Genomic DNA, 27,911 nt, shown 5'->3' with positions numbered 1-27,911 from the left:
ATACAGACTATTCACTTACTGACATCTTTGCAGTGTTAATATTTAGAACAACTTCTGGTACTTAAATATATATGGACAAAAAAAAGGAAAATGTCTTAGTGAAAAAGCTGAAAACCTACCTAATAAAATTTATATACCCTTAAAAAGGAATTTTATTTCAAATTTGTCCTGTGTTTCTTGAGACCCTATTGTCTTTATAATGATCGATGAAAGTGTTACCAGATCCAGTGGAAGCAGGACTGAGATCTCTACAGGCTTACAGAACTGAAGCTCTATTAGTGGGTGCTTTAAACAGAACGCCCCTCTTGGGGGAAGGCGTGCAAAAATAATTCATTTGTGCATGTTTAAGTACCAAAATATTCTCCTAAAAGTATCTTTGACTATTTCTGGCCATATGTAAGGAACAGATGATCTTCAAAACGCAGATGATGTCTCCATTTACCTAAATTAACAAACACTTGGAACAGAATTAGTTTCTATTGGATATTTACTACGTATTTGATTTTCGTCAATGTTTCTCCATGCAGAAACCAATGGCGTTTCAAGAACACCTCAGTGAAATTTTACAAAGATTATCTTTTAATGCTACAATTACAGTGCACAGTTTCAAAACAAAATATTTTCTCATCTGCAATTCCCAGTAATTAATTTTTTTTCTGGTTTTTGGTACCTTAATTGCAACTCTTTTTGAGGACTTAATCCTTTAGCTATGTAGCTCATTGTGGCCTTATATGATAAGGCTAGAAGTTCAGGTTCTAACATTTGCATGCCTGACAGTTTTGTGGGTGTAAAGGTATACATCAAGGTTTTTCCTCATAAACGAAGAAGGTAAATCCTACTTGTTTAGCGAGTGCATTCCATAGTACCCTTTTTGAATGATATCCTAGATTCAGTATTTCATATTCTGCTTTCTTCTCCTTAATGTAAAAGAAACAGAGGACATGTTACACTCAATCTTTTCTTATTCTACCTTATTTCCCTTCACTGTCAGTCTCTGAAATTCCGTATCTTCTCTGTCTCTCTGATTTGCCCCTTCTTAATAAGTCAGTAGATATAATGCACAGCCATGTGTGTACATGTATACGGTAGTGGTGGGATTGGAGACGGTGACAGATGAATCAAATTTAACAACTGAGCAGAGAATCATCAACAAAAACACTTTTCTTCAGTGCAAAACTTCACATGAGGGAAGCAAATGCTTTTGTAAGCCAGGAAAAAAAAAAGCTTATAAAGTATATTAATACCCAAGAGTCAATAGAGAAAAAATGCCTGTTGAAATACATGTGAGGAACCAGAGCATTATGAGAAGTAAATGAGAAAAATACAATTGTTTAAAGCACAGAGCTACATATAAGAACACAGAACTATTTCGTTGCCTTGTCAAAAAATAACAAAAATGATGCCTATACTGAAGCCAAAATACGACTGAAGACCAAAGGAACAAAACATGCACTGCTGGGCTACTTTTGGGTACTTCCTAAAGAGATCTTGTATGCTATATAAAAACCACTGTGCTGACTGTTAAATGGATTTACTTTTCAAAAAACAGTCTGAGGCAGGAATTGACTTTTACGACATCATGCAAAATGTGACAGGACTATAAAAATACTGATTCAAGACACGTATATACACGTACATACAACCGTGTACATTCCAGTTTCCTTTCACTGAATTAGGTATCTTCTCTCTCCTTAACAATACTGCGTCTCTCCGAGCGCTCTCCAGGCAGGTCAGTTTAATACAATACCCCCCCAAAACTCTACCTTGGTGTCATGGCGTATTGCCAAGACTGGAGTGACTTCTTCTGCTCTTTTCTTTTTGCCCTCTTCGTCATCTTTCTCTTCTTCTGCCTTTTTCTCCGGAGTCACAGTGGTTATCAAGTTGGTCTGAGAGATGCCCTTTGTTGTGGCGTACTGGCCAGTACCAACCTCTGCAGCAGACACAGAATCCTTCATGTACATTTCATGGTTTTCATTCACTGATGCTAAAAGCAAATATTTAAAGAGGGAAAGTCTGAAATAGCTTTTGCTAAGAAGCTGCGTAAATTTAAAAAGCTGGGTTAGTAAAACATTTGAGATATTGCTGAAAACACAACTGTGTGTCATGTTTCAGGAAACCAGAAGCGTGTGCATACATTTAAACAAACTGTTTACTTGAAATAAAGCTTGTAGCTTTTATATGCATAAACACATATCATGGGTGTGTATACACACATTGCTGTAGCTAATGTGCGCATTACACAGTTGTTAAATGTTAGCAAGCCATTAAAAGAGCTACTGTAGTAAAACATCAGAAAAAAAATCAATGCATTGCCACAGTTATCAGGCAGGAAACATAAGGAAAACCAGCTATGACATCAGCCATGGGGGTGGAAGAGATTTTTTTTTTAAAATCTGTCAGAATATAACAATGCAGATCAAATACACGGTAAGTAGCACGCTGCATTGCAGGAAATTACAATATTGATGTAACACAAGCAAAATATCTGAGAATCAAGAAATGGGATCTTTGTATTATTGAGTTTTAAAGTCTGCCAGTTAAGTGAGCTCATTATCCTAAAAAATTCTGGGAAGTGATGGCATTCGATTCAGTGGATCGAACCAGAATATTTCAGGATGTGAACGTTCGATAATTCAGCAAACTTAAATATACATAAGTGATTTTGAAATAAATAGTAAATTTACAGATGGAATGTGATCAAAAGATTAATGTATTCCCAGACCCTGCTCTTGACAATTGCATAACTAATTTCTAAGTCAATAGGACTATTCAAATTTAGAAAGTTACTTGCATCTGTAACAAATGACAGGGCTGGGATCACAGTGTAATCACAATGCAGAATGTGACAGACACATTTGTGTTATAGTAACAACATCAGTGAAGAAATCATAAGCATTGATTAAAAAAAAACAAACCTCTTTCCCCCATTTGCACTTAGGCAAATTAACATCATAAAAACCTTGCAGAGCCTAAGAAATGCTGGGGGAAAAGCGTTTCAGATATCTCGTCTCTTGGGAATGGGCTTAGGAGGCAGGAGAAAGCGAAGGGAGTAGAGGGAGACATCTTGTTTAGATGTTACAAACAAAATAACGCAGAAGGATAATTTCTGCTTTGAGACACATGCACAGCAATCAGGTCACCAGTTGCTTGGTAACGAGCAAGAAGCACATCAGAATTAGAAGATTCCAAAATAATTAATGACAAGCAGCACCTTTAGGGGGAGAAAAGAAGGCTTGTCACTAGTACTTTTAAATCAAAGCTTCTGCCCCTCCCCATCATCAGCTATATTTGTTGCAATTTGTTTGTGATATTCTGTGGGAGAATTCACCTTTTCTTTTTTTTTTTTTCTTTTTTAAATTGTAGCAATTCCGAATTTAGCCTCAGTCTTTTTTTTCTACAAAAATAAACTACAACCTCTTTTCACTCAATAGCTGACAACAGTAACAGCTGATGAAGTTGCTGAGACTGAACCACACGCTGGTTTAACCTAAGAGAGCAGCAGAACCATGACCTCCATGAACTGCAAAGAAAGAGAGGAGGAGGAAGGACGTACTATAAACCTGCATATGTCACTCTCCATCTCACACCTTCCAAAGCAATGTATGGAAAAAGTCTGTAAACGCTCATCCAACTGGGACACGAAGTAATGGGAAGCAAGTGTGGTTACTCAATAAAGGGAAATAATTCATTTATGAATTGTAACATACACTCAAAGGAAAAGGAAAAATTACATAGGAAAAAAAGCCAAGTTAAACCAAAACCCAAAGAGTTACTCATGCAAACCCTGAAAAAGCGTTGAAGCCTGAGTTGCTTGGGCAGGTTGGCAGGTCCAGGAGCCGTGTCCTTCCCCAAAAGGGGTTAAGTCCTTTACAGGCGTGAGGACAAGGAGCGGGGCTCCATGAAGAGGGGGCTCCCAAGGACCTCCTCCAGGCAAACACTTTGTAAGGACTGCAGCAGTACATTTAGCACAGTATTTCTCTGCATCCTCCCCTCGCCCTGCAGTGAACGCGCAGGTACTCACAGCCTCCGCTCTGCTGAAGCTCAAGGAGATGAGAGGACAAGAGGATTATACCTCACCTAAAGCAGTGACCACTGTGATAACTTTTGACAAAGTCAATTAAGAGGACCTTACCCCCATCTAGACTGCGAGACATAGTGTAACGTTTACTAGAAGACCGCTCAAAGTAAGGTGCGGGACGGTCTATGAGGGCGCTGGCTCTTCTCGTCTGGGCCTGCGTCCGGCCGCTGTAGCGAAACTTGGAGCCCAGTGTGAGGAACTTCTTTGGAGGCGCTTCTGGCAGCAGGAGCCTAAAACACACCAAGCGGCGCACCCGTTACTCCCCCTCCTCCAAAAACCAGTCCACTATGTCTGCAGAGGAAAGATGATGACTGTTGGGTATCCCTCTCCATCATAACTTGTGTCTCTGCGGCTAAAAGGTAATCAAAGGATGTCCCTCACAGAGCATGACAAAACCGCTTAGCTAATCCATTTGAAAAGCTGAGTTCTTCCTAACAGGCAAGAATCACCCAGCTCCTTCGTGCTTGAAAATCAGATTTATTATTTTCTAACCACTAAAACTAAAAATAAGGCATTCCTTGTATCAGGGACACTGATCTGGGCTGAAATACACACATATTTCTTATACTTGAAATTTATGACAGTGCTATATAGCTGAGGACAGGGCCAGAACAGATTTCCAGTGGATGCGGGACAGATTCATTCACAGGGACGCAGACATTTTTCAGGTTAGAGCCTTCCCACCCTCTGTATTTTGGCTATGGGAGTTTGCTGAAGAAGCCATTCTCCTGCTATAGAGTTTATGCTTTAGACATTGGTTTTCCATTAAAAATCAGAAAACACCCAAAAAATGCAAATTCAATTTCTTGTTAGATCTTGTGCTACTGAGACTGCATTTCATATGAACATACAGACAGCCTGAACCAATAGTTTTAAGAAAGGAGAAAAATTCTTCAGTCCCCACAAACATTTTGACAGGAGTTTTTAAGCGCTGGATGCCCTTTCACGCCATTGAAAATCTCATCCTTTTGGGTTCCCATTAATAAGCCTCTCCGTGCTGACTATCTCAGCACAAATTAATTACAGCATTTATTCCACCATCCCAAGCTTTTCTCGGGTCTTCTTAGATGTCAAAAACATACCTGCAAAATTCCTCAGTAACACAAAAATTACAGCTATGGATTGGTATTCACCGACTACTGTCTGTATTTTCATATGTAAATAAATAAAAATCTCCTTTTTTTTTTAAACTCTTACCCACATCCTCCAGCAACTTTGCATATAAGCCGTTCTCCCTATACAAGCTTATGTGCAGAAGTGCAGCAGAGTCTTCCGTCTCTCTAATTATAGTGGCCAATAATATCATGGCACAGATAAAGCAAAATGATTAATTGAGACCATATAGTGATTTTAAATATTCAGCATCTATCCGAAAGAGTATGAATAATTTGGGTGAAACATTTCAAATTTTGAAGAAGCAATAACCTTCCCTTGTCTGCTCAGAGATACCTTGTAATCAAAAAGACAATTTGATCTGAGGGGCTTCGTCTCTGCTGACAGAATTGGTCTTTTCTGTTGCGTTTTATATCACAACTTTAGGAAAAGAAAACCACATACCTGAAAAATGTATGGTGCTCAACACACACTTTCCATAAGCGCTTTGCAGCACGATGATTTGGCAACTTAAACCCAATAGTACTTTCAAACTGCTCAAACTGGGTAGGAAAAAAGAAAAAGTACGTATTTGATGCTGTGCGTCTATTTTTACAGTGTACACAGGTTCATCTTAATTTCCTCCGTCTGTATCATCTCATTGCAAGGGTGAACATATGTGCTCACGTGTATAACCACATATATACATATTCTACAGACTGCTGTCTGGGAAGGGAGCTGTGAGTGATAATCAAAGGCAACCTCTGAGGACTGTTTTTCGGGGGAAACCCAGACAACGAGCACGAGGTTTTTTGATGGTGACAGGGATGTTTTATGGCGTATAGCAACAAAGAGATCAGTTAAGACTTGGGAGACTTCTGAGAAAAACATCATTTAAGTGTTTTAACCCTGTCGGTTTAACTTCACCAGTTTAAGCAGCGGGAAGCCTGGTAACAGCCTGGAGGGGAGCAATAGTCCCCCGGGACTGATCTGGTCTCACACAGCCTTAGATTAAGGAGATTTACAGTGAAAGAACTAGAGTTTGTAAATGACAGTGTTTTTAGCTAATTTATCTCCTGGGGGGGACGGGGAAAAGACAGGTAATTGAAAAAGTCATCTGGGGATACTAAGAGACCTTTCCAGGTTGTGCTGCAGATTCATATTCCAGATGCAAAAGCTGTGCCACCTACAACTGCTGTAACGTGTTGAAGGCCACATGCAGATAGCTGAGTAGGTGGAATAGCGTTGCTGTGACAAGGGAAAGGTACGCAGAAGGGCACTTGTAAGGAAGCCTAGGTCCCTATGGAGAGCTGACAGAGAGAAATAAGGCAGGAAACAGCAAAACAATAAAGATGATATAAGCGACACATGGGATGGTGACTCACATCATCATTGAATGTGATTTGGAAAGAGACTGCATTGATTATTTTGCATAAGGAACTATGACCTGGTCACAGGATGACTACATACCAAGACCAGCAGAGCCCAGTAGGACTTCAGTGATGGAGAGCTTGAGTACAGGCATTGGGAACATCAGTGGCTATTCATTTATTTTAAAAATCAAACTCAAGACTGGGAAGTTGGTCACTAAAACTGTGTCTGCTGAGAGGCAGGAGATGTAGGTTTGTGGATTTTAGTTTAGGACTCTAAAAAAAGGCTCAAGCCCTGGGGGCCGGTAGCGGGGTGGGGCCCAGCAGATTTCCCATGTCATTTATGAAGCCAGCACTGGAGACATTGGCTCGGGACTCCCAAATGACATATTGCACTAAGGGAGAAACACCAGTCCTCATCCAGATGATTTCTGCCCTGCTATACAGCTCCACCCTCTAAAATAGATATGGGGTTTTCATGTACCACAGCACTTAAAATGGAGATGCTCCTTTGCCTCTGATGCTCCTGAACTCCTCCTGGAGTTTTGCTAAGATTTATCATCTTCTGCGTTGGTGCCCGCTCAGCCCATGAGGTAGGTATTTGCTGTGCGTCCGGCTGAGCCACAAGAGGGCACTCACTGTACGAGATTTCACATCACCTTCTCCAGAGCCAGAACGTGTGCTCCTGCAGGCCTGGGAGGGCTCGCGCCCCGAGCTACCAAAACTGCTGAATGGTGGATGCTTGACTCCATTTTTATCAGTCTCCGGATTTCTATTCAGACTCCCAATTTACTAGGCTGATACACTTACAAAATTTCATACGCCCTGTCTACATCTCTTGGTGGGAAGATGAATAGACATTCATTTAATATGCAACATGATGGTGGGTGATGAGCACTCCATGAATAAGCAATATGTTACTTAAATTCCCCAACTATTCATAGTACGGATGAGCTTTTTACCTGCAGATGTCCATATTTATTCTTTATGCTAGTTCATGGGTGTAAACAGAAAAACACCAAAAGATGATTTTACCTGTATTTTAAATAAAGTATTTACCTAATCTTTCCTAAGAAAATCAGCACAAATTAAAAAAAATAGAAATGGAGGTGAATGTTAAAGGCTTGTAAGACGTGACAAATCAAAGAGAACATGTGTTTTTTTTGAAAATGTTAATTCACTAGAGAGCGTCAGGATGCCCTTACCTCCCCTGGTCGGATTTTGATGTAGAAGTTGTTCCTCTTGTAGGAAATTTTCAGAACCTTTGGCCAGGCAAACCTATTTATTCTGAGTCTGTCTCGATATATTAAGAGACCACTTGCACAAACTCCTAGCATGATTTCCACTCCTTCAGAATCCTGGAAAAGCAAGCAGTGCACTTTGTTGAGTATTTCTCTCCTTATGCCCCACAGTACTACAGATTCTTGTATATTGTGTTTCTGTCTGAGCTACGTCTTTTTAATGCACCAGCTGTAGTGACCTGATTTCTGAGAGCTACCCTGCTCATTGACTGCATTCATGCAAGTAATAGTAAGGTTGGGCAGGGTGAGAAAAACTGAGCGTTGTGAACGTTTCCTTATATTTTAGAAAGATTCCAAAAGAAGGGGGAACATTGTAGATGTTATGAAAAGAATGACGCTTACCATATAGCAAAATTTTATTAGCATAATAAAAAAAGGTGTTATTAGCATAAATACCAGGTTGAAAGTAAGTAGGACAGCATACAAATTTACTTCTCCCGGCACCACTCATCTCCATGACTAAGCCTTGTGAATCCTTACATAGATATTTCTTCTGTGGTTTGCTCGTCATGGCTTCAGTTGGTTTGCTAGTTTCTTTAACGCCGTTGTGCCTATGCTCAGTATTTTCACTTTAAAATGACCAGTGGGCAGAAAGTTGGGCATCTGTACCAAGAAGAGTCTTTAAAAGTGTGCGACTGTGCCTGTGCTATAACCCATTTTTGACAGGGAAGCTGTAGGTTGGACACATTAGCACTATAAAAGATTTGGCCACAATCTTGTCAGAATGTACCCATAAATACGTATTTTTAAGTAAGAATTATACACTTCTCTTTCCTTTAGCAGCCTTCAAACAGTCTAAATCCAGTCTTCACTGTTTGCTATCAGCACTAGGCTGTATAATTCTGTTTTTTCATTTAGCTAAGTAATAACACTGCCGGAGAAAAGAAAAAAGCACAGAGTTCTTCGTTAATTATTTTAAAATAACTTAAAGTTACAGAAGTCTGACAACAGAAGCTATGAAGATGTCACCCTATGATAATCACGAAATGAATTCATCACTTTCCTCTGGTTTTCCTGACAAGCCATCTTTTAGACTCACAGTGAAAATCTGATTACATTTTAAGATGAACACAAAGGCATGCATGGTCAGTCATGATGAAAAGGCTACAGCGCAGCTTGAAATACAAAAAAACCCCATGTTTAAAATCCGAGACAGAACATAGAATTAGTGCCACAAAGTCACTTCAGTGTTAGAAAACACAGCAATAGCGGACGTATGTTGTAACAATGATGGTATCACCACTTAAAGGTAGACTTTTTTCTAAATAAAGCTCTCAAGTGAGATCATTGTCAGGTACTACAGCAGAGACCAAGCTGATTTTTTTCAGCGGACTTCAATTTCACAGTTTCCTAAGCAAAGCGTCACGTCTAAGTACAGTGAATACATTCTGAAAAAGAAAGTCTCATTGCCAGTAACTCCTCTGCCTGGCAAATGCCTGCAATGCAGGCGCACTCACATACGGCACAGAGCTGCAGGTGCAAGGGGCTCCTTCTTCTGGTAAACCTTCTCAAAAACTTGTTGAGAAATGCTGCCTTCTCTCAGCCCCACCTGTGCAGCAGATCTAAGTGCATTCATGGCTTCTGTTACTTGTGGGGGTCAGAAACTGCTTCTCAATGCGACACTACTGGTGTAAAATTAAACGCGAATGAAAGAATTTGGCTTTCTTCAGGTGTGGTGTGGTTGCATGGAACAGAAGACTGCTAGCATCCCTGCAGCTCTGCATACGAATGGAGGGCTTTATCAGAGTGGTGACAGCCCAGAGGACAAACCTGTCTATTTGAACACATTTTTTTATCGTAGCCTTGTGTTGGATAATTGAGAATTAATTTTAACAGCAGCTGGCGAGTCCAGCATCTGTTGAATACCTAAGATACTGGCACAGCCTTAATGAATTGACATCTGCATAGAGACATCTGCCACAACGCGACTTCAAAAAGGCATCCACAGAGATACTTGTCCCCTAGCTTGATACCATCAGATCTCCCTGGCAGACCTAATTAAAACGAAGCATTACTTCTCATGCAGACTCTACTTTTCCCACCTGCACCTCAGTTTTCAAGATTACTGTTGGGTTTCTTAACCCACAGGCAGACCTAATTTGGTGAGCACTGCAGCTTTTTTAATTAAGAACATCACTCTACAGAGAGATCGGCTTGTCTACCAACTTCTCTTGCTCTGAGTCTTTCCATATGAAAAACAGAAGAGTAAAACTGGATTCTAACATTTTTCAGAAAAAAAATAAAATGGTTACCTCCGGATATCCTGTCTGAAATTTCACCGCCTTTCTCCAATACTCTGAAAAAAATACTTGGGCCTTAATGCTACGCTATGTTAAATTTTCAGTAACAAAGCCTGTAAGGTATTTAGAACAGGAACTCACTTTGCTGCTGCTTTGCAGATTTCTTTGTCTTGGACAAAGAATGCTGGAAAAAAAGCTACTGAGAGACATTCGGCAATCCGTTTCTATCTCTGCTCCAAATGTGCCTCAAGATTTTGTGCCTATCTGCAAGACGCAGGGAAAGCAGCGGCATGCCTCCTGGTAGAGCGCTGCCCGTTGAGCCATACCCAGATTTTTCATTTTCAGTGAAGGCAATTAACAGAACACAAAAGATTGCCTTGAATTCAGTAACACACATGCACAGCTCCTACAAAATGCCCCAGGGACATGGTTGCAGGCCTTTTCAAGATCCGAGCTGCAAATTTATCTCGGTTCTTGAAAGGAGCTGCTGCAGCATAAAAACAGGCTCACAATAACTTAACCTTTACAGAAAATGCAGCACTCTCCACAGCTCAGGATTCTTTGTTCAGTGCTCATTTGCCAAGGATGCTTGCTAACCTCAAAGATGTTAAAATCCATTAGCCTTACTTTGAAGAGTGACGAAAAAAAAAGTAATTATTTATTTTGGGAAAAAAAACCAAAAACCAGACAACCAACGCAAGGCTCTCCCAAGCCACAATAAGAACGACCATGTTTTATTCATAACTTAACCTGACGATGATTAGAGAAACTACTTCATCATGGGAGAGTGTTTCCAGCAGAACTGCTGCCCTTCCAGTCAACTGCAATGACCACACTTCTGAAGAGAGACAAGCCACTGTCTCCCCATTACTATCAATCTGGTTAGGCTTCCAGCAAGGCTCAATACTTGCTTGAAAGTTCTCTGCGGTGTTAGAAATGATCCGCTTATCTAGTTAAGATACCACAGTTGGCTTTATTAAATTGGAAAATGTAGCCGAATGAAATGACAATTGATCACTCTCTGGACAGCTTCTAATATCCTTCCTCATTACTCTGTCCATTCAATGTTTTCCCAAAGGATTTGGTTATTTAATCAACGTGAAAGGTTGATGTGCAACATCTTGGAATCTATAGGCTAGTTTATGTTACAGTTACAAGATATATTTATGCTTATCCCATGAGTCATCTTTCCTCATGTTGACACATGATTTATCCCACAAAATGTCTGTCTCAAAACAACAAGAAAGAATAAATCAGGGAATCCATGCAGATTCAAGTACTGTGCCAGAGGAGAAAGACGACCCGTGAAAGAACTATAATCCATACCTTGGCATGGTGGAGATCTACTCCATACATTGACAGTTTTTTGGCGTTCTCCAGGAAATGCATCTCAGCCTCTGCAGGTGTCATTCCCCTGAGGAAAAGCAACCAATTCTAGCATCAATGTTAAGGAAACAGACCGAAATAAAATCCAGCACTTGGAAAACACTTTCAGCCTGTGAGAACTTCAGCCGTACCCCTTAGATGGCTGGGTGCCTACCAGAGCCAAAGCTCTGGTGCAGACAGTGTTATCTTTCAGATCTGCAAACCTCTTCTCTAACCAAAGACACGGCGAAGAGTCTTGTCCGAAAAATTTTCCTATTAGGTATACTGCAGCAGGTTTTAATGTTTTCTGATGCACCAGGATGGTACCTGAAGGCAGGCTACAGCCCCCACCGATGCCCTCCGCCTACCTGTGGCTCTTGTGCAGCTCAATCACTTTATCCTCCAGCTCTTTCGTGTGATTCGGCGCGAAGCGAAACTCACTGACGTAGTCGCTGCCGTACTCGTCGGGGTCATAGTCGCCGAGCTCCGACTGCACGGTGTAGGAGCCCAGCAGGGCCAGCGTTACAAACGAGCAGGGCAGCCGACCCGACACGATGTCATCTCTCAGCTGCAAGCAGAGGTAGTACCTGCAACCGAGCACCAAGGGGGTTCAGAAAGCGCTCCTCCACCGCCGTCCCCAAGGGAGTGCCCCCCAAAGGACCCGCAAGAGGCCTTAACTCCCCAACTAATTTACAGACAACTCCCAAGCCCAAGGTTTTTCAGGCGTTAACAAGCATAATAATAATTTTGAAAAAAAAAACCTCACCTTGCCTAACTTATGAGTAGCAACATCTAATTTATCTTTATAAAGTACCATGGAGATTTCTCAATAAAATCAGTTATTACTTTGTCTAGGGACCTAGATGGAGAATTACCCATTAAACCTCCCAGGTTTCTATCATAAATCACTAAGATATATAGCTACCTGATAATTCTTTTCTTTTAGGAGAAAAAAGTAATTAAAACCCCCAAATACTGTTCACTAAAGGTAGCTGAACTCCAAGCTCTTCAAAAACTGTAAGGTGTCTCTTTAGCAAACTGTTGAGCTTTCTCAAAAATACATTTAAACAGTAAAAGCCATTAAAACCCCAGTGATAAGGAGTGCAAGGGGTCACCAGATAGAAGAAAACAGAAAAAAAGTGAAGAGCATTGGCTTGGTGGTGAAGGCACAGAGTTCCCAGGGGCGATTTGAGGGCGACAAGAGATAAAAAGCAATCCTTTCTTTTGGAAGACCTCTGTTGGAGCGTGAACTCTTGGCACCCTGTCTTCCTGCACAAAGCCCAGCACATGGAAGTCTGATCTAAGCCAAAAGGCTTCATGCTACCTTAAAAGCAACAAGTAGTCCACAAAGCAACAAAGGTTAAAAATACCCACAGGTGGCAAAATGTTAGAACAGGCTCAGCAACGGCTTGCCAATGGCATAAAACTCGTCACGGCTTCAAGGTTTTCCTGCCTTATTCCAAGGAGGAAATCAGGTGAAGTGTTTTGGGTTTGTTTTGTTTTTTTTTTTTTTTGGGGGGGGTTGTGCTTGCAATCTCTGTAGAAAACCAGAGAGCAGAGGTGCAGATTGCAGAGCTGACTGACTTGGATAGCAGGGAGCAGCCATTCGTTACCACCACGTTCCCTGTATCAGGTGCATCAGCTGCTCACCTCGTCCAATGACATACCAAATTTACACGCGTGCTTATTCCCATCCCACTTCTTTCCTTTCATAGCTATGATTTTACTGACAATAATAACTTGTCTCCACTAGCAAAACTGGGCAGCAGGCATCTTTGTGAAAATTAAAATCAACTCTCAGGAATATGTATACCGGAAAAGCTTGGGTTTAGGGTTAAATTATAGAAAAGAAAAAGTCTTAGCTCAGAGGACAAACACTGTTCACAGCATCTTTTCTGCCAAAGCATCGCATATTTTCCATAAGCTCATAGAGAAAGGAAGCCAATGGGAATACAAAACATTCCTTTTCTTGGATAATTAGAGTGCAAGCCTACTACGAACAGCTTTTAAGCCCCCTCTGGAAAGGTATTTAACGTTTTAAGCACCTGGTAATATCTTCAGATAGCTGGGCAGGGTCTGGAGGGTAGAATTTCACATTAAATGCAAACTGCCAAGCACCACCTGCAAAAGAACACAGGTTGACTGAAAGTACGCTGTAAGTACAAATGGAGATGTGAGATGCTCACGCCGTTTGGTTACCAGCAGACTTAAAAATACCCCAGCCAAGCAATTCACACGAACAGGACATGGTATCTTTTTCCCATACATTGTTCTGAAGAAACTACTTTTCCCTCTCACAATTACAGCATTAGATCAGAGTTTACAACTCTTTTCTTATTTAGTAAGATTTGCACTGAAGCGAGGACCCTAAGGGAGCAGTAATTTATTACGAACACTAAAAAAAACCCCTCAGTCTGAAAACAATGTTTACTGGAATTAATCATCTGAAAACACAGCCTATGCAAGCTTTAAAAACCAATAACCCAAAAGACAGAGGCACTGGGAGCACCGCAAGCCGGAGTCCAAACGGGCTGTGGAGCAGGGTGATGTGCCGAGGTCCGGCTGCCCAAAGCAGCTCACAGCATCCTCGCAGAGTGCTGCCTCAGCACATAGCTCCTGTCGCTGGCAGACATAAATCATCCTGCAGACAAATACTGCAAGGGCAAACACAGAGAGCAGGACTGAAAACCAGTACACAGCACCGAGGAATTCTCGTTTAGTTATTTCAGTACGTTTAGGTGACCCGTGGGACGGATACTGGTTTGCGTCACCACAGTTTGTGATTTTTTTTTTTTTTTGAGTGTTAGCTTTAAATATTGTAAAGAAAGAATATCAAGACTAATAAAGAGTTGAGCATAGTACGCAAATATAAATATAAAAGCAGGTATATATAAAATTTATTTATATAAAAATATAAAATTTATATTAAAAATAGTATAAATTCTGAAAAAAGGGACAGGTTATACTAGCGCATGTCTCAAATACATATAAAAAGCAATAACAAAACCCCAAACCACAGTGTTCTTACAAGCAACAGAGTGGTTTTTCAGTAACAAGACTTTTCACTGAGGCCTTTGTTGTGGGATAAACCTCTTATACGGACTTCTACCACATAAATTACATGGAGAAGAGAAGGCTGAGGGGAGACCTTATTATGGCATACAAGTATCTAAAGGGTGGGTTGAAGGAGGATGGTGCCAGACTCTTTTCAATGGTTCCCAGCGACAGGACGAGGGGCAACGGGCACAAGTTGGAACATAGGACGTTCCATTCAAATACACGGAAAAACTTCTTTACAGTGAGGGTGACAGAGCACTGGAACAGGCTGCCCAGGGAGGTTGTGGAGTCCCCTTCTCTGGAGATTTTCAACACCCGCCTGGATGCAGTCCTGAGTGATGTGCTCTAGGCAGTCCTGCTCTAGCAGGGGAGTTGGACTAGATGATCTCTAGAGGTCCCTTCCAACTCTGAAGTTTCTGTGATTCTGTGATTCTGCGAAATTACAGTATTCCTGTAGTCAAGAAACCAAAGCCAAAGTAATGACACTCCTGTTTTCTGAAATGCATTGATGTCAAATCACAAATGTAACTATAAATAAATCTCTCTCTTGAAAAGTCCCATATTGGCTGGGTAATTAGAAAATTCTCATGAACACTGTGAAAAACATGACTTTTCCTTATAAAGCTGACAGGGTTGGGCTTTCCCATGATCTTCAATGGAGGGGCACCTTCTGCCTAGGTACCTCCTAAAGAGTACGGGGTTTGAAGCTGTATCTGGTACGCTCTTCGGTCAGATAGCTTATATGCTGGATAAGTCTGTTTGCCTGGCAATACTATATGGTTGTCCTAATTGGGTGTTTGGGAGTATTTATTTAGAGATGACAGGGAAATTTCATCCCACACAAAGCCCCATCCACTCTGGTCATCCATATACCCAAGAAAACAGGCTCAATGTGCAAGAAGACTTTTGACATTTACCATGAGGACTTCAGCTCTTGGTGAGACTTCTGGGCTCCTTGATTTTAGGACCTTTTCCACTCTCTTGGGCCATAGGAGCTGGCGGGAGGAAGACCTGGCTGGCAGCGAGGATGGGGCATGGTCCCACCGGGGAGTGGACTGGCCCCAAGGTGGGAGCAGAGCCTGTGGGTGACACCTGGACCCACCACAGAGGGAAGGGGCCATGGCCCAAAGATCTATTCCAGTGGCACACACACAAAATAAATGAAACTCTATGATACAGCCTATCAGATAACATGGACAGTTAAGATACCAGAGTAGGAGACCTCCACCCCTCACTTACCCTAACTCTGTGCGAGTTTGTGGGTTATAACTAATGCGGTGCTAACCAGGGGCCGCACGCACGGTGACAGCCTCATTTCTCAACCGCTGGCATGAAATCCCTGTGGTTTGCAGTGGAATCACAGATATCTGAGTGTTGTACAACTCAACCAGCATTTAGCAGATTATATATACGTGTTTTGGAAAGCGTCATAGGTAACAGCCCTACTTTTCCACCGTTGTCCTTTTCCAAACTTCTGGGGTGAATTGTACAGAGCAAGCAAATTATTGCTGTCATCTTCTGCAAATACAACCGTCCCCCATGTCAAGTCCAGGACGAGACTCTTCTGCCCCGGTTAATCTCTCGCTGTCAGAACCTTTCATCGTCTATCTCACAGCTCAGGCACATATTAAATTTCAAATCAGTGGTGTGGAGCTGAACTGCTTTACTTGCATTGACCATCAGCACCTTCCTCTCCAGATCCACCTTCTCAAGAGACTAAAGAAAGGCAGATTTTTCGTTACTTTTTATTTAAGATCACTTACTTTTAATGAAAATGATACTGGCGGAAAGGTGTGGCTGCTCATAGTAAGTGGGGAAGTTTTCCAGTTAGTGTAAATTAACCCTTTGAATCTTGGAGAGGGAAGTGATTCATTTGCCAGGCCTGACCCAACAAATGTGAACTACCAGATGTATTTGCTTGCGAAAGCACAAGTTCTAGAAGAGATCATTTACAAAACATGCAAAGATAAAAAAACAACTGTGGAGGCTTTCCTGCCCTAAGAAATCACACACGCAAATATTTCATCAATTTTAAAAAGTGAGGGGGAGGAAAAAAAAAAAGGCAGGTCAAATTTTGAGCCTGGCAGTCTTGACAAGGTTTTCCTTCGAGAGGTTTTTGAATTTCTAATGTCGCAGACGGCTAAATTTAACAACCGAGCTTTTTAAAATATTCATGTGAAACAGAAAATTGACTGGTTCTCTGTGAACTGAATGGTCATTTTAGGAGCAAAGTTCAAGCTTTTGAAACGCAAGAAGGAAAGATATTTTAGACAGAGTGCTACCTTTGCATCAGTGAAGTATTTCAATATGGGGCATGAGCAGCGTTCCTGGACATGATATAAATATCAGTAACACAAAGAAATAATTTATATACGTGGCCTAGTTCCTAAGGTTACACTGCTTAATGTCAAACTTCAGGTTTCTGCATCTCTGCAAATGTCAAGTTGTTTTCAGCAATGCAAGTTCACGTGTTACGAGCCTCAGTAACCGCCTGCACTCACTATGAGGTACAATGCCTAAAAGATGCAGGTAATTCCTGTGCCAGAGACTCGGGACAGGATGCAAACGATTGTGAAATTTGCTTTATCGCCCTGGGGGGAGCACGCTCTCCTGGGGGCAGGCATCGAGAAGGGGGCTGTGGTCCCATCCCACCTGTCCCCTCACCCTGTGGGCAGCGGGGCCGGGGCGAGGGGCTGGGAAGAGGGGGCTGCCAAAACCCCCCAGGTGCTGGGGGCACCCGGGTGGGACGAGCCCTTGGAGCCAAGAGCGGCGAGTTACCCCAGACATTTAGGAACAAGCCCAGAGGATTGGAGGGGACGGGCAGTGATGGGCATGTGGTGCCCACAACATGCCTCTTGCGTGCCGGGAGCCCCCTCTGCCTCTCGCATCCCCGCTCGGCACCACAGGGATCCAACACCTCAACACCTGCACAAATACTGCTGGCAGTTTAAAGGAAGAGACTTTTTTTTGCGCAGATTTTTGGGGTCCGGATACCCCAGACTGAAAGTTTGCCAGACGCCCTGAAACAAACACGCAAACGATAACAAACTTACTTCGGATCTGCTTCTTGATTTCCTTGGCAGGGTCCAACCAATTCTGCAAAGAAAATGTTTCCTTGTTTCAATTTGAATTAGAAAACACAATAAACATTATTTTTACAACAGTGCTATGAGTCAAAGCTAGAACATGTAAAGGTCTGCCACCCCTTTCTCCTTGGAGCAGCAGTAGGCAGGCATAACACTAACTTTCAAGATGTGGCCCTGGGTAGAAGCAGGATTTTTATTAACCTTCCCAGACATCGAGGGGCTGAATGGTTTGAAATAAAAAACAGAACAGAAATTAGTAAAATAAATCCACAGCAACCATTTTTCCAGAGTATCTTCTGGGAAAATTAAATTTCTACGAGCCTGTTAAGAAGGGGTTGGGGTTTTTTTTGTTTGTTTGGTTGGTTTTTTTGCTCTAATCCTGGAAGGTCTGAAAAGCCTTGCTAGAGGATAAGCAAGTGTGGTGTGGGGTACGACCCCATTTGCCACCCGGCGTGGACACGAGGGGCTCCCCAGGGGCAGAAGGAGCCCGAGGCGGGGGGGAAAATGCGAGGCAGAACTGCAGCACTGGGGCTGCCCCCCCACCCATGCTGCGCAGAGCCCAGCGATCACACACAAGAAAAAAACCCTGCCGAGGAGGTGGGCAAGTATCACGGCGATGTGCTACTACTCCAAGGATGCCAAGGAGCAGATGAGACTCCCCTGGAGGAGGCGCAGAGCAGCTTGGGGTCTCTCAGGGTCACTGCCACAGCCAGAGCTTGCAATTAAAAGAGCAGCCTGCTCTGTACCTGCCTCTCGGGCACCGGCAGGTAAAGACCCTGCGCTTCTGCCTTGTCCTCTAACAGAATCAAATTAATATTTAAAATGCATCAGCAGAGCCCAGAACAAAAAGTTCGCTTCCCCTCGGAAAGTTCCACTTTCACCACAGAAAGATAAACAAACGTATCAGAGAAAAAAAAACAACAACAAACTAAAGAAATATCAAACAAGTAGAACACAACAATCCCGCCCCCCCAACAAAAACAACCAGTTTGCAGCTGTCCAAACCCAGTCTGTGGTGCAAAACATGAGCCTGAAGAGCTCCAGCTATCGCTGAGCACAAAAGCACACTATGCACCAAGAAATTAAAAGATGCATCAGGATTTCTGTTTTCAAAGATGACATGTGATGTGGGCACGTATATTGTCTGGCTGGAAGTTATCTGGCAGAGGATGGAGGTAAATTGCTAAGTACTTGGGCGTTAAAAACATGCACATTAGTGATCAATAAATGTGGTGGCAGACAGTATTCTTTTAGCTGTTTAGCTCTGTAAAGTAACTGGCGATCTATAAATGTTTAGTGCTTCTAAACCACCTGTTAATAATGAATACATTCTTCTCTTTCCAGTACAGGAAAGCACACCTATCTGGAAATGCACTTAAACATCTGCCTAACTTTTACCACAACTCAAAACTAAGCACATGCTAAAGTGTTATCTTGCGCTGACAAGGACCAAGCGTCTGCTTAAGTGGTTTTCTGACTCAAGAAACAAAATCCTTATATTTAGAAGTCCGTAAAGAAAGGGGAAAAGACAGGCAAAAAGACTGATTTCTTTCGTATCACATATAACCAAAACAAAGGGAAGCCTAGAAAATAAGGCTGTCCTCACTAGACATAAACAGCTGAAGAAGCTCCAGCTTCATCAGGGAAGACCTTTCAGGCCATGCCAAGCACAAAATACCTTCACCTGGTGAGCTCTGCTGGGCTACGGCACATACTACTACAAAGTTCTGTTACTATTTTTCTTTCAAAATATTTCTCTTAAAATGCCAAAAACACACAGCATATTTTAGATTATCCTTTGCAACTCTCTTTCACCGTAACGTCTCTAAAACAATATATATATCGTTTGCACATCAGATCTTCTTGGACACTGTTAATACAGAGGTTATTCAGGACTGAAGTTGAGATGCAGACAAGCAGAATGTGATTCACTACTGCTGCCAACTGCTTCCGAAGGCTTAAGTCTTTAGCCAAATCAACAATAACACTCAGATAAAGCAGGTCAAGACTCACAACCTTACTTTATCTCAGCAGTTAGCAGGAGGAGTCAATCAGCTCCTGCCTATCTGTATCCCAACCACGGCAGTATTACGACTTATTTTAGCATTGCGTGTTTAATAGTGTATCTATGAACGTAAATCCGACTTTCCTCAATGGCAGTGATGAAATAAATCATACTAGAAAGAGAATGTGATTAACTTATTTCATGTCATAAATAGCCAACATGGAGGAAAGTCAGGGAAACACAGGGGATGCTCTCAAGAGGTAGAGAGTTACAAAAACCAGTACTCAAGCTGTGCCTATGGAACTTGGCAAGGAAGATAAAAACAACTTCTGGACTGTTTGCAACTGTCTGGGGGCGGGGGGGCGGTGTCTCAGGGGAGCTCTGAAGTCCACGTGCCAAAGACCAGCTGCAGTTTTGTGGGTTACCTTTTGGTTTTCCGTGTCTCTGTACGTTAGTCCAAAGTAGTCTTTTTCCAAAAGGTTCAGATGCTCGCATACTTTGTCGAATAGCACTTGACCTCTGGAACGTTTCTGTGGGAAATGAACAGGGAAAAAAAAATAATCAAGTTTGCAAAATAAAGTAATATAAGCCTTAAAATAGCACCTTTTCTGTTTAATCCTCAAAGCAATATCCCCCAAATGATTTAATTCAATTCATCTGTCTTTCAAACCTATTGATCTGGAGCTTCATAAGAATATGCTGAATGGGGCAAATCTGCTTTTCATAAAAGTTCAAGTCTTCTTGCGGAGTTAAAAATAACACCAATACACGTCATGTTTCAAGTTTCAATGAGAAGATCCTTTCCGTCTTTCAGAAGTTCCAACTTCAAATGCATGCTGAGGTGGTACCTCAGCAAACCGGAGCATTCTTTGTGTGCAACAGTAGCAACAAACAACGGCACAAAACATTCCCGCTCATGGACTACGAGAGCTGCGACTCGGGGGCGATCCACTGGAGGAAAAACCATACGTGGGGATATTTCTTGCTCCAGTAACAATGCGGACTGATTCCAGGATCCTTTTTTGTGTAACATGTGAGGAAATGTGACACACTACATCATCTACTGAAATCACTGCCAGAGCCTGGTATCTCACTGGGAAGGCAGCTGGTTAAGCAAGCAGCTTTCCAGTGTCCCACTAACCTTCTTTACTGCTAACGCGTTAGATGAGAAGATCTCTCACTGTCAACAGCCAGAGCCCTTTAGCAGAAGCTTTGTAGTATCTCTCATATTGGACAGTAAAAATTCAGGTTATCTGAGTTCCCAGCGTTATATTTGACACTGGAAAAAATTCTCCAAAAAAGACAAACACACAGGGAAACGTCCTCTTTGTAAGCTACGTGTGCCAACTTTGACATGCATTCATTACGATAAACAATTCAAAATTATTTGGGCCACCGTTTCATCGCTTCCCGCTTCCCGAAGTGCAACTCAGCTAAAGGAAAAAAAAATCTCCCCACTTTATATCAAACGCACACATACATAAATATTTCAGTTGATGTCAGTGCTGCTGTTTCTTTGTCTGTAGCACACACGTGACTTGAAGCAGACTGGAAATACACTACTTGCTTCCAAGGCAGCACAGGAGGCTGACACGGGAGAGGAGAGAACGTCACCTCCTGTCCTGGGTTGAGCAACACGGGACTAGTTTCTCTTCTAATGCTGGGGAAAACTCCACCTTTGGAAGACTCTAGTGTCTGAATCCGTGAAAATATTTACTTTATAGCCACCTAGGTCATGTGGGATTCAAGATCTCAATGTTTCCAAGCCTTGCCAGGTGCAGGCACGAGGAGGAGCGAGGACTGGGCATTTGACCCAGGCTGGCCAACAGGATTGTTTCATACCATGAATGTCACGTTCACTATCAGTTAGAAAGTTTGCTGCATAGTTTCTCCCTCCCTTGATGGCGGCGGTCCAGAGAAACTCCTTGTCCCGGTGCCGGACCCCTGAGCCCTTCCCTTCCCCGCAAAGCCGTTGCGCTCGCAGTGTCCGACATTTGCTGCCCACGGCTGGGAGTGCACGGCTTCTGCTGATGGAATGGGCTCAGTATAATTCTTGTATATCTTATATTAGTATCAGGATTAATACTGGTTCTTTAGTACTATTGTAATTATTTAGTCTTATCCTATTAAATCTATTTATATTTCAACCCTTGTGTTTCCTTGCTTTCCTCGACTCCCCTTTCCAGGTGGGGAGGGGTCGTCGGGTGATAGAATAATTGTCTAAACGACAATAAATTGCTATGGGTTTTCTGAAACCATAACACCTCTGAATTTTGGTGCCTCCACCGACAGCACTGCGCCTGGACCGTGCTGCCAGCCCAGCAGCCTTGGCCGGGGGATGGATAGTTCGCAATCCAAGCTGACACAGCTATGCCAACAAACCCGTGGAGCCCAACGCTGGCCTCAAACTATTTTAGAAGTGGTAAGCAAGCCAAGAGAAAAGAAAAAAAAAAAAAAAAGAAAAAATAATTGAGGGTTGCTGCCTAACACCCTGCGAAAACATTACGAGAGATGATGGAGGGAGTTGTGCAGCATAACCTCATTTCTGCTAACTTCGGTATTTCTACTGAGGCTCTGATGGTACATTAAAAAGGAAGAAGGAAAGTATCCTCTACATTTTTATCAATGGGGAAACTGAAGAGTGTGGCTGATAGAGCTTAACAAGTGTCCTCCAGCTGAGCAAAAAAACAGGCACAGAAGCGCATTGCAAGCATATTGCTGCAACTTCATTTATTGTGTCTTCCAGCATCATTTGAGCAAATGGCTCTAGGGCCTTGTTCTGCTTGTCAAGTGCTTTCCACCCTGCAGTAGGAAGCATGACTATAGCCCAGCTCCTTTATAATTTCAAACAAATGTTTAGTTAATTCTTCACACCCCGAACTTGGAAGTAGATAATTAGATGTTGCCGGTTTTATACTTGATGCTCCACTGAGATGATCAGGCAGATAAAAAAGGTTTGACTGTTGATGTGCAGAGAGGAACCAAGTCAGAGCCTTCAAGCCAAAATAGCCACGTTTCTGCTATAAGCATTTTGCCAAATTTCTGGCCTTTCCACGTGATAAAAAACCAAGTGGTTATACTGAATGGGGAGAAATATGCAGGTCAGCTCTATAGGATACCGGCTTTGAGAAACACCATGTCTGCACCAATGCACCACTTACACGTATTTGAATTGTGACACTTCAATGTCCTCTTAATTTTAAGAGTCTCACAAGGCCAACACGGGAGCTGTTTTATGTGGCCGTTCCGTGCAGCTACACAGATGTCAGCTTTGAGAAATAGTAGCTAGCAGCTGCAAGGTACGGTGCTTTAACAGGGAATTGCAGGAAACAGTTGTGTGGGGCTGTGCTGTAATAAAAACCAACCAACCAAAAAGACCCCCAATGCTCAGGATTTCTTGTTGGGCTACACATTGCGGGCAAGCGAGAGTAAGTACAGCAACCCTGGAAGAACTTGCATAGCTCAGTTCTTGTCCATGACAAAATGGATCCTCCTCCTACATGGAGATGGAAGTTGTACTCAGCCACTTTCCACAAAATTTCTGCTGCATCAGGATACGGGAAAGCCCAACCGGTGCTGCGAGAAGATGTCAGAAATACCGCATATAGCTGACAGCCTTTCCCAGACAGGGTCCTCTCTTCACCAGACGCCAGCTGTGAACTGGTGGTGGTGGAGGACCACTTTCCTTCTCACTCTCCGCAGAAACCAGTATCTCCATCAGTATCCAGACAGATGCGCCTCATGCAGCCTCGCCGCTGCCCCTGACCGCCTCTTCCCAGGTCAGAGCTGACCCAAGGAGCAGGATTTTGTGGGGTGGGGGCTGCCTGGCAGTGTAGCCACCACTGACACCCTCCAAATCCTCGTGTACCTGTGCATAAGCAGCACTGCTGCTTCGTACCCAGGCAGCATTAGCATGCACACCCTCTCTCTAAAACAACGTTGCACAAAAACACGGTGAGGGGAGGCTACTGCATTAATCCATGGGAAATTATGAGGTTTAGTTAAGGAATATATAATTAAAGGAACTGAGCAGACCTCCTGTGCTCTTGCTAATTGCTTTTATTTTACTGTGTGGCCAAATAAGCATGCCAGACAAGTCATGGGTATAATTGCTTTGGCAGGGAGAGAATGGGAGGAGGAGGAGAGAAAGGTCAAGTTACAAATTCATACAGGTCCTCAACCCAACCTAAACCTTTGCTTTCCACCATTTTGGGGTGACAAGTCTAAGGCCATGAAAGACTGACGCTCTGCTAGTTACTGTGGATCGCAGCTTAATGCCAAAGATGACAACCAACTCTCAGCAGTCCAAAAAATGTGGATTAAAAAAATAAATAAAAAAAAAATCAGACTTCATGCTATAGAATACTGGCCCTGTAAATGAACAGTTCTTCCAAAAAGTAAATATGGTAAGATTCTCCTCCAGAAATATTCTTAGCCATTTATCAGGCATGAACAGGATGAAATTAAATGTGCAGATGTGGAAAGAGTGACACTTCGCTTAAGCTTTGGGTAATCAAGACAACAGAAAGAATGCAAAACATAGACTGAACGGTGTAAATGAGTATGGAAGTCCGGGAGCAAAAACTTTACACTTTTCACAGCCTGCTCCCTGCAGCTCTATAAAGGCCAGGGCTCTCGCTGAAAGCTGGAATGGAAATAAACAGCCTCCTGGTCAAGCTCCCAGTGAAAGGACCCAGCAGCAGCCAACTTGGCAAGCCTGTGCCCGCCAGCAATTCCCACACACAAGGGAGAGGAGAAGCAGCCTCTCTCCTCACCAGCTTCTCCTCTGTTTTGGAGCTGAGCCTTTCCCTCGTTGGGAGGCCGAAGGACACAAAAGGCTCTCCCATCCCCTAAGTGGCTTCCCCAGAAACAGTCCACGCCCAAGCCCCTCCACATCGTCTTCTTTAGCCCATAACTCTCCATCCCACCCCCATTCCCTTACAAGACCACCAGACCAAGAAAACACGTTGTACATCACTGAGAGCGAGGAGCTCAAAAATGAAGTACTTCTATCTTGGGTGGATAACAAGACTATTATAAAGTCAATTATTCTCATTGACTAACATTTGGGTACAACGTCTGGTATTTCTTAATGCAGAAAAATAATGAGAGAGTTTTCCTTTACTGTGATTAAGCTCCTAAGCTGTAATGTACTTATGATAAACGAACATTATTAAAGTGAATAAACGCAAGCCTTTGTTATAGATACATTGTCACTTCAGTCACAGAATCACAGAATGGCTGGGGTTGGAAGGGACCTCTGGAGATCATCTAGTCCAACCCCTGTGCCAGAGCAGGGTCACCTAGAGCAGGCTGGACAGGAACGCGTCCAGGCAGGTTTTGAATATCTCCAGAGAAGGAGACTCCACCACCTCTCTGGGCAGCCTGTTCTAGTGCTCTGCCACCCTCAAAGTACGGAAGTTTTTCCTCATGTTGAGATGGAATTTCCTATGTTCAAGTTTGTGCCCATTACCTCTTGTCCTGTCACTGGGCACCACTGAAAAAAGACTGGCCCCATCCTCCTGACACCCACACTTTAAGTATTTATAAGCATGATAAGATCCCCCCTCAGTCTTCTTTTTTTCCAGACATATATGTACTGCACATTAATATAATCACAGAATCACAGACTGGCTGAGGCTGGCGGGCACCTCTGGAGATTGCCTAGTCCAATCCCCCTGCTCAAGCAGGGCCACCTACAGCAGGTTGCTCAGGATCATATCTACTTGGGTTTTGAATATCTCCAGGGATGGAGACTCCATAGCCTGCCTGGGCAACCTGTGCCAGCATTTGACCACGTTCATAGTAAAAAAGGTTTTTTTCTTATGTTTAAATGGAATTTCCTATATTTCATTTTGCATACACTGCCTTTCGTCCTTGTACTGGGTATTGCTGAGCAGAGTCTGCGTCTGTCTTTACTCCTCCCATCAGGTATTTGTATACATCAATGAGATCCCCCTAAGCCTTCTCTCCTGTGGGCTAAGTCCCAGCTCTCTCAGCCTTTCCTCATAGGAGAGATGCTCCAGTACCTTTATGATCCTTGTGGCCCTTTGTTAGACTCTTTCTATTATGTCCTTGTCTGTCTTGTACGGGGGAGCCCAGAACGGGACCCAGCGCCGCAGGAGTGTCTCACCAGTGCTGAGTAGAGCGGAAGGATCACCTCGCTTGACCTGCTGGCAGCACTACCTAATGTGGCCTAGGACACTCCTGGCCTTCTTTGCTGCCAGTGCACATTGTTGACTCCTGTTCACCTTGTTGTCCATCAGGACCCTCAGGTAATAATAAACCCTTTATTGTAGCAATCAAGCTACCAAAACCATATGTTACTGTACTGTGATAAGCAATGAGGAGAATTACACATGAAATAAACAACCAACAATTTAATACAAAGACGTGACACCAACTTCCTTGTCATGCTAATAAGACCCCAGGAACGCTCTTCTATTTAGTGAGATACAGGGAAGAGATATCAAATGTTATGTGCTGGATGGTGCTTCCCAGGCTGGAAGCTAGTTGGGGCAAAGGGAAATCTGTCAGGATCCAGAACTGCCTCCTCCAAGAGGCAAATTTTGCTGCTTTGCAAGAGCCTAGCCATGGCTGCCCCACACCGCGAGGCACCGTCTCTCAGAAACGTGTCCTTCAAGCTGCTGTAGCTCCTCATTTGGCAGTCCTGTGCTGTCCCTGAAACATGACCATTTGCAACTGTCTGTGGGGCATTTTGGCACCCACTTCGTGGGTACAGCCTGAGCCGCTCTTCTGATGCACCCTCCTCTCCCTGAACAATACACCTTCGCTTGCCGGGTAACCTCCACCCGACTGGATTGGCCACCTTTCCTAGCTTTATTCCAGCAGAGCAGCATCCATGCTGAGGACCTGTCACCACTCCGGCTTCTTCCAGCCCGAATGCAACCCTCCGTCTGACAAATTTCTCCCTGGAGGGGCAATGCCGCACTGGGACTGGTATCTCAGCAAGGCTGAGGAGCATCCATTCTCAGTGAGTTTCAAGGCACTGGCCAGGCAATGCCACAGCTGGCCTGACCCAGCGCCAGCCGTCGCCCTGCTCAAATCAGGGCCCTCCCCAGTCCCTTCCAACCACCGCGGCTGTGATACTGGGCTCCCCGTGCACCTCCACAGGTGCCAAGGGGTTAATCATTGTGTACCTGATTAAAGCGTAGAGTGTTAGTCTACTCTCATACTCTATTTTTACTTACGAGCAGATTACCTTCCTCTCACTGGCAGGGAACTCGGGTGAGGAGCTGAAGGGCAGAAAACAGCCCTCTCAGCTTCCCAGAAACAAAAGCTCTTGCAACCTCCGAAGTGTCGCATTTTGGAGCGGTTCTATTTCTGCATCCGATGCTGCAGTCTCATGTGGATGCAAAACGCTGAGCAAGGGCTGGGGGAGGAAGGTGCCTGCAGCATGCAGGAATGCCCCTCCTCTTTGAAAGCAATTACAAGAAAATCACATTCAGACCAAGTTCTACAGACAAGGGAAAACCCACAGATAGAACGAGTCCCACAGCCAAACAGTTATAGCTGCGATGCATTTTATTACAATTTTTTTTTTATCATATATTTTATTATTATAGCTGGGATGCTGGGAGGTAATAGGGATGCATTTTCGCCACCAATAACCACCATCTCCACTGCACAGCCCCTAGAAAGTCAGGGCAGCCCAATGCACTGAAACTTTGCCCCCTCCCTTTCTGTTGAGTCAAGGAGCACAGCGAGACGAACAAGTATCGCAGCTGCAGACCCGGATTTCTAATGGAAAGGGTTGGCACGTATCTTTCTGCGCGAACACATACGCAAACGTTGTGCATCGCCACTTTCCTCGGCAAAGCTGTCAAGCAGCCAGCGAACAACACGACACTACCACCAGCCTGGCGTTAAACTCTGCACAATTACTGTAATAACTCCAGTTGGGCACCATCGCTGGGAGAAGGACAAACAGATTAGTATCACAAAATCCCGGTAGGAATAATTGGACTTTAACTGAGGTTGAGGTTATCTGGTTCACATTCCTAATTAGCGTTTGCACTTTCCAATGGATCTTAACAATGTAGCGTATAAATGTGTGGGCTGGCTCTAGCCTTGCATGCTGTAATGTATTTTGGCATGTGGCTGTACTAACCTCTTCCTTTTTCCCCGTTCTTTCCGGTGGAGAAGTATTAGCTAATTTTTTCATTTGCGATGTGCATGAGGAAAAAGATTCCAATCATTTCCAGACCACTGATTTTAGTTCATTTTACTGTTTCAATTTAAACTGCATTTTGCAAGTTATTTTGGTAGACACTTGGATTTCTACACTGCACGGGCC

The 27,911-nt window shown here is 43.3% G+C and overlaps 1 protein-coding gene across 24 annotated transcripts in view; it reads right to left on the bottom strand.

The window, feature by feature from the left end:
- EPB41L3 (erythrocyte membrane protein band 4.1 like 3) overlaps positions 1–27,911 on the bottom strand; it is a 150,527-nt gene that overhangs the window by 24,006 nt on the left and 98,610 nt on the right. For 18 of the 24 annotated variants that reach the window (XM_063326595.1, XM_063326589.1, XM_063326594.1 and 15 more), the window contains exons 4-12: positions 20,020–20,124; positions 17,557–17,599; positions 13,492–13,567; positions 11,815–12,033; positions 11,408–11,495; positions 7,746–7,898; positions 5,636–5,733; positions 4,133–4,308; positions 1,764–1,984 (exon numbers count right to left, since the gene is read on the bottom strand). In XM_063326595.1, the coding sequence (XP_063182665.1) occupies positions 1,764–1,984; positions 4,133–4,308; positions 5,636–5,733; positions 7,746–7,898; positions 11,408–11,495; positions 11,815–12,033; positions 13,492–13,567; positions 17,557–17,599; positions 20,020–20,124 (1,179 nt within the window). The remainder of the gene's footprint in view (positions 1–1,763; positions 1,985–4,132; positions 4,309–5,635; positions 5,734–7,745; positions 7,899–11,407; positions 11,496–11,814; positions 12,034–13,491; positions 13,568–17,556; positions 17,600–20,019; positions 20,125–27,911) is intronic. The other 6 variants (XM_063326591.1, XM_063326598.1, XM_063326606.1 and 3 more) reach the window with 1 other exon arrangement.

This window comes from Chroicocephalus ridibundus, chromosome 2, assembly GCF_963924245.1.
Source record: "Chroicocephalus ridibundus chromosome 2, bChrRid1.1, whole genome shotgun sequence".
In the NCBI taxonomy this organism is placed as follows: Eukaryota; Metazoa; Chordata; class Aves; order Charadriiformes; family Laridae; genus Chroicocephalus; species Chroicocephalus ridibundus.
The sequence above is the reverse complement of the archived record's forward strand: the minus strand, read 5'-3'. Positions and strand labels throughout refer to the sequence as shown.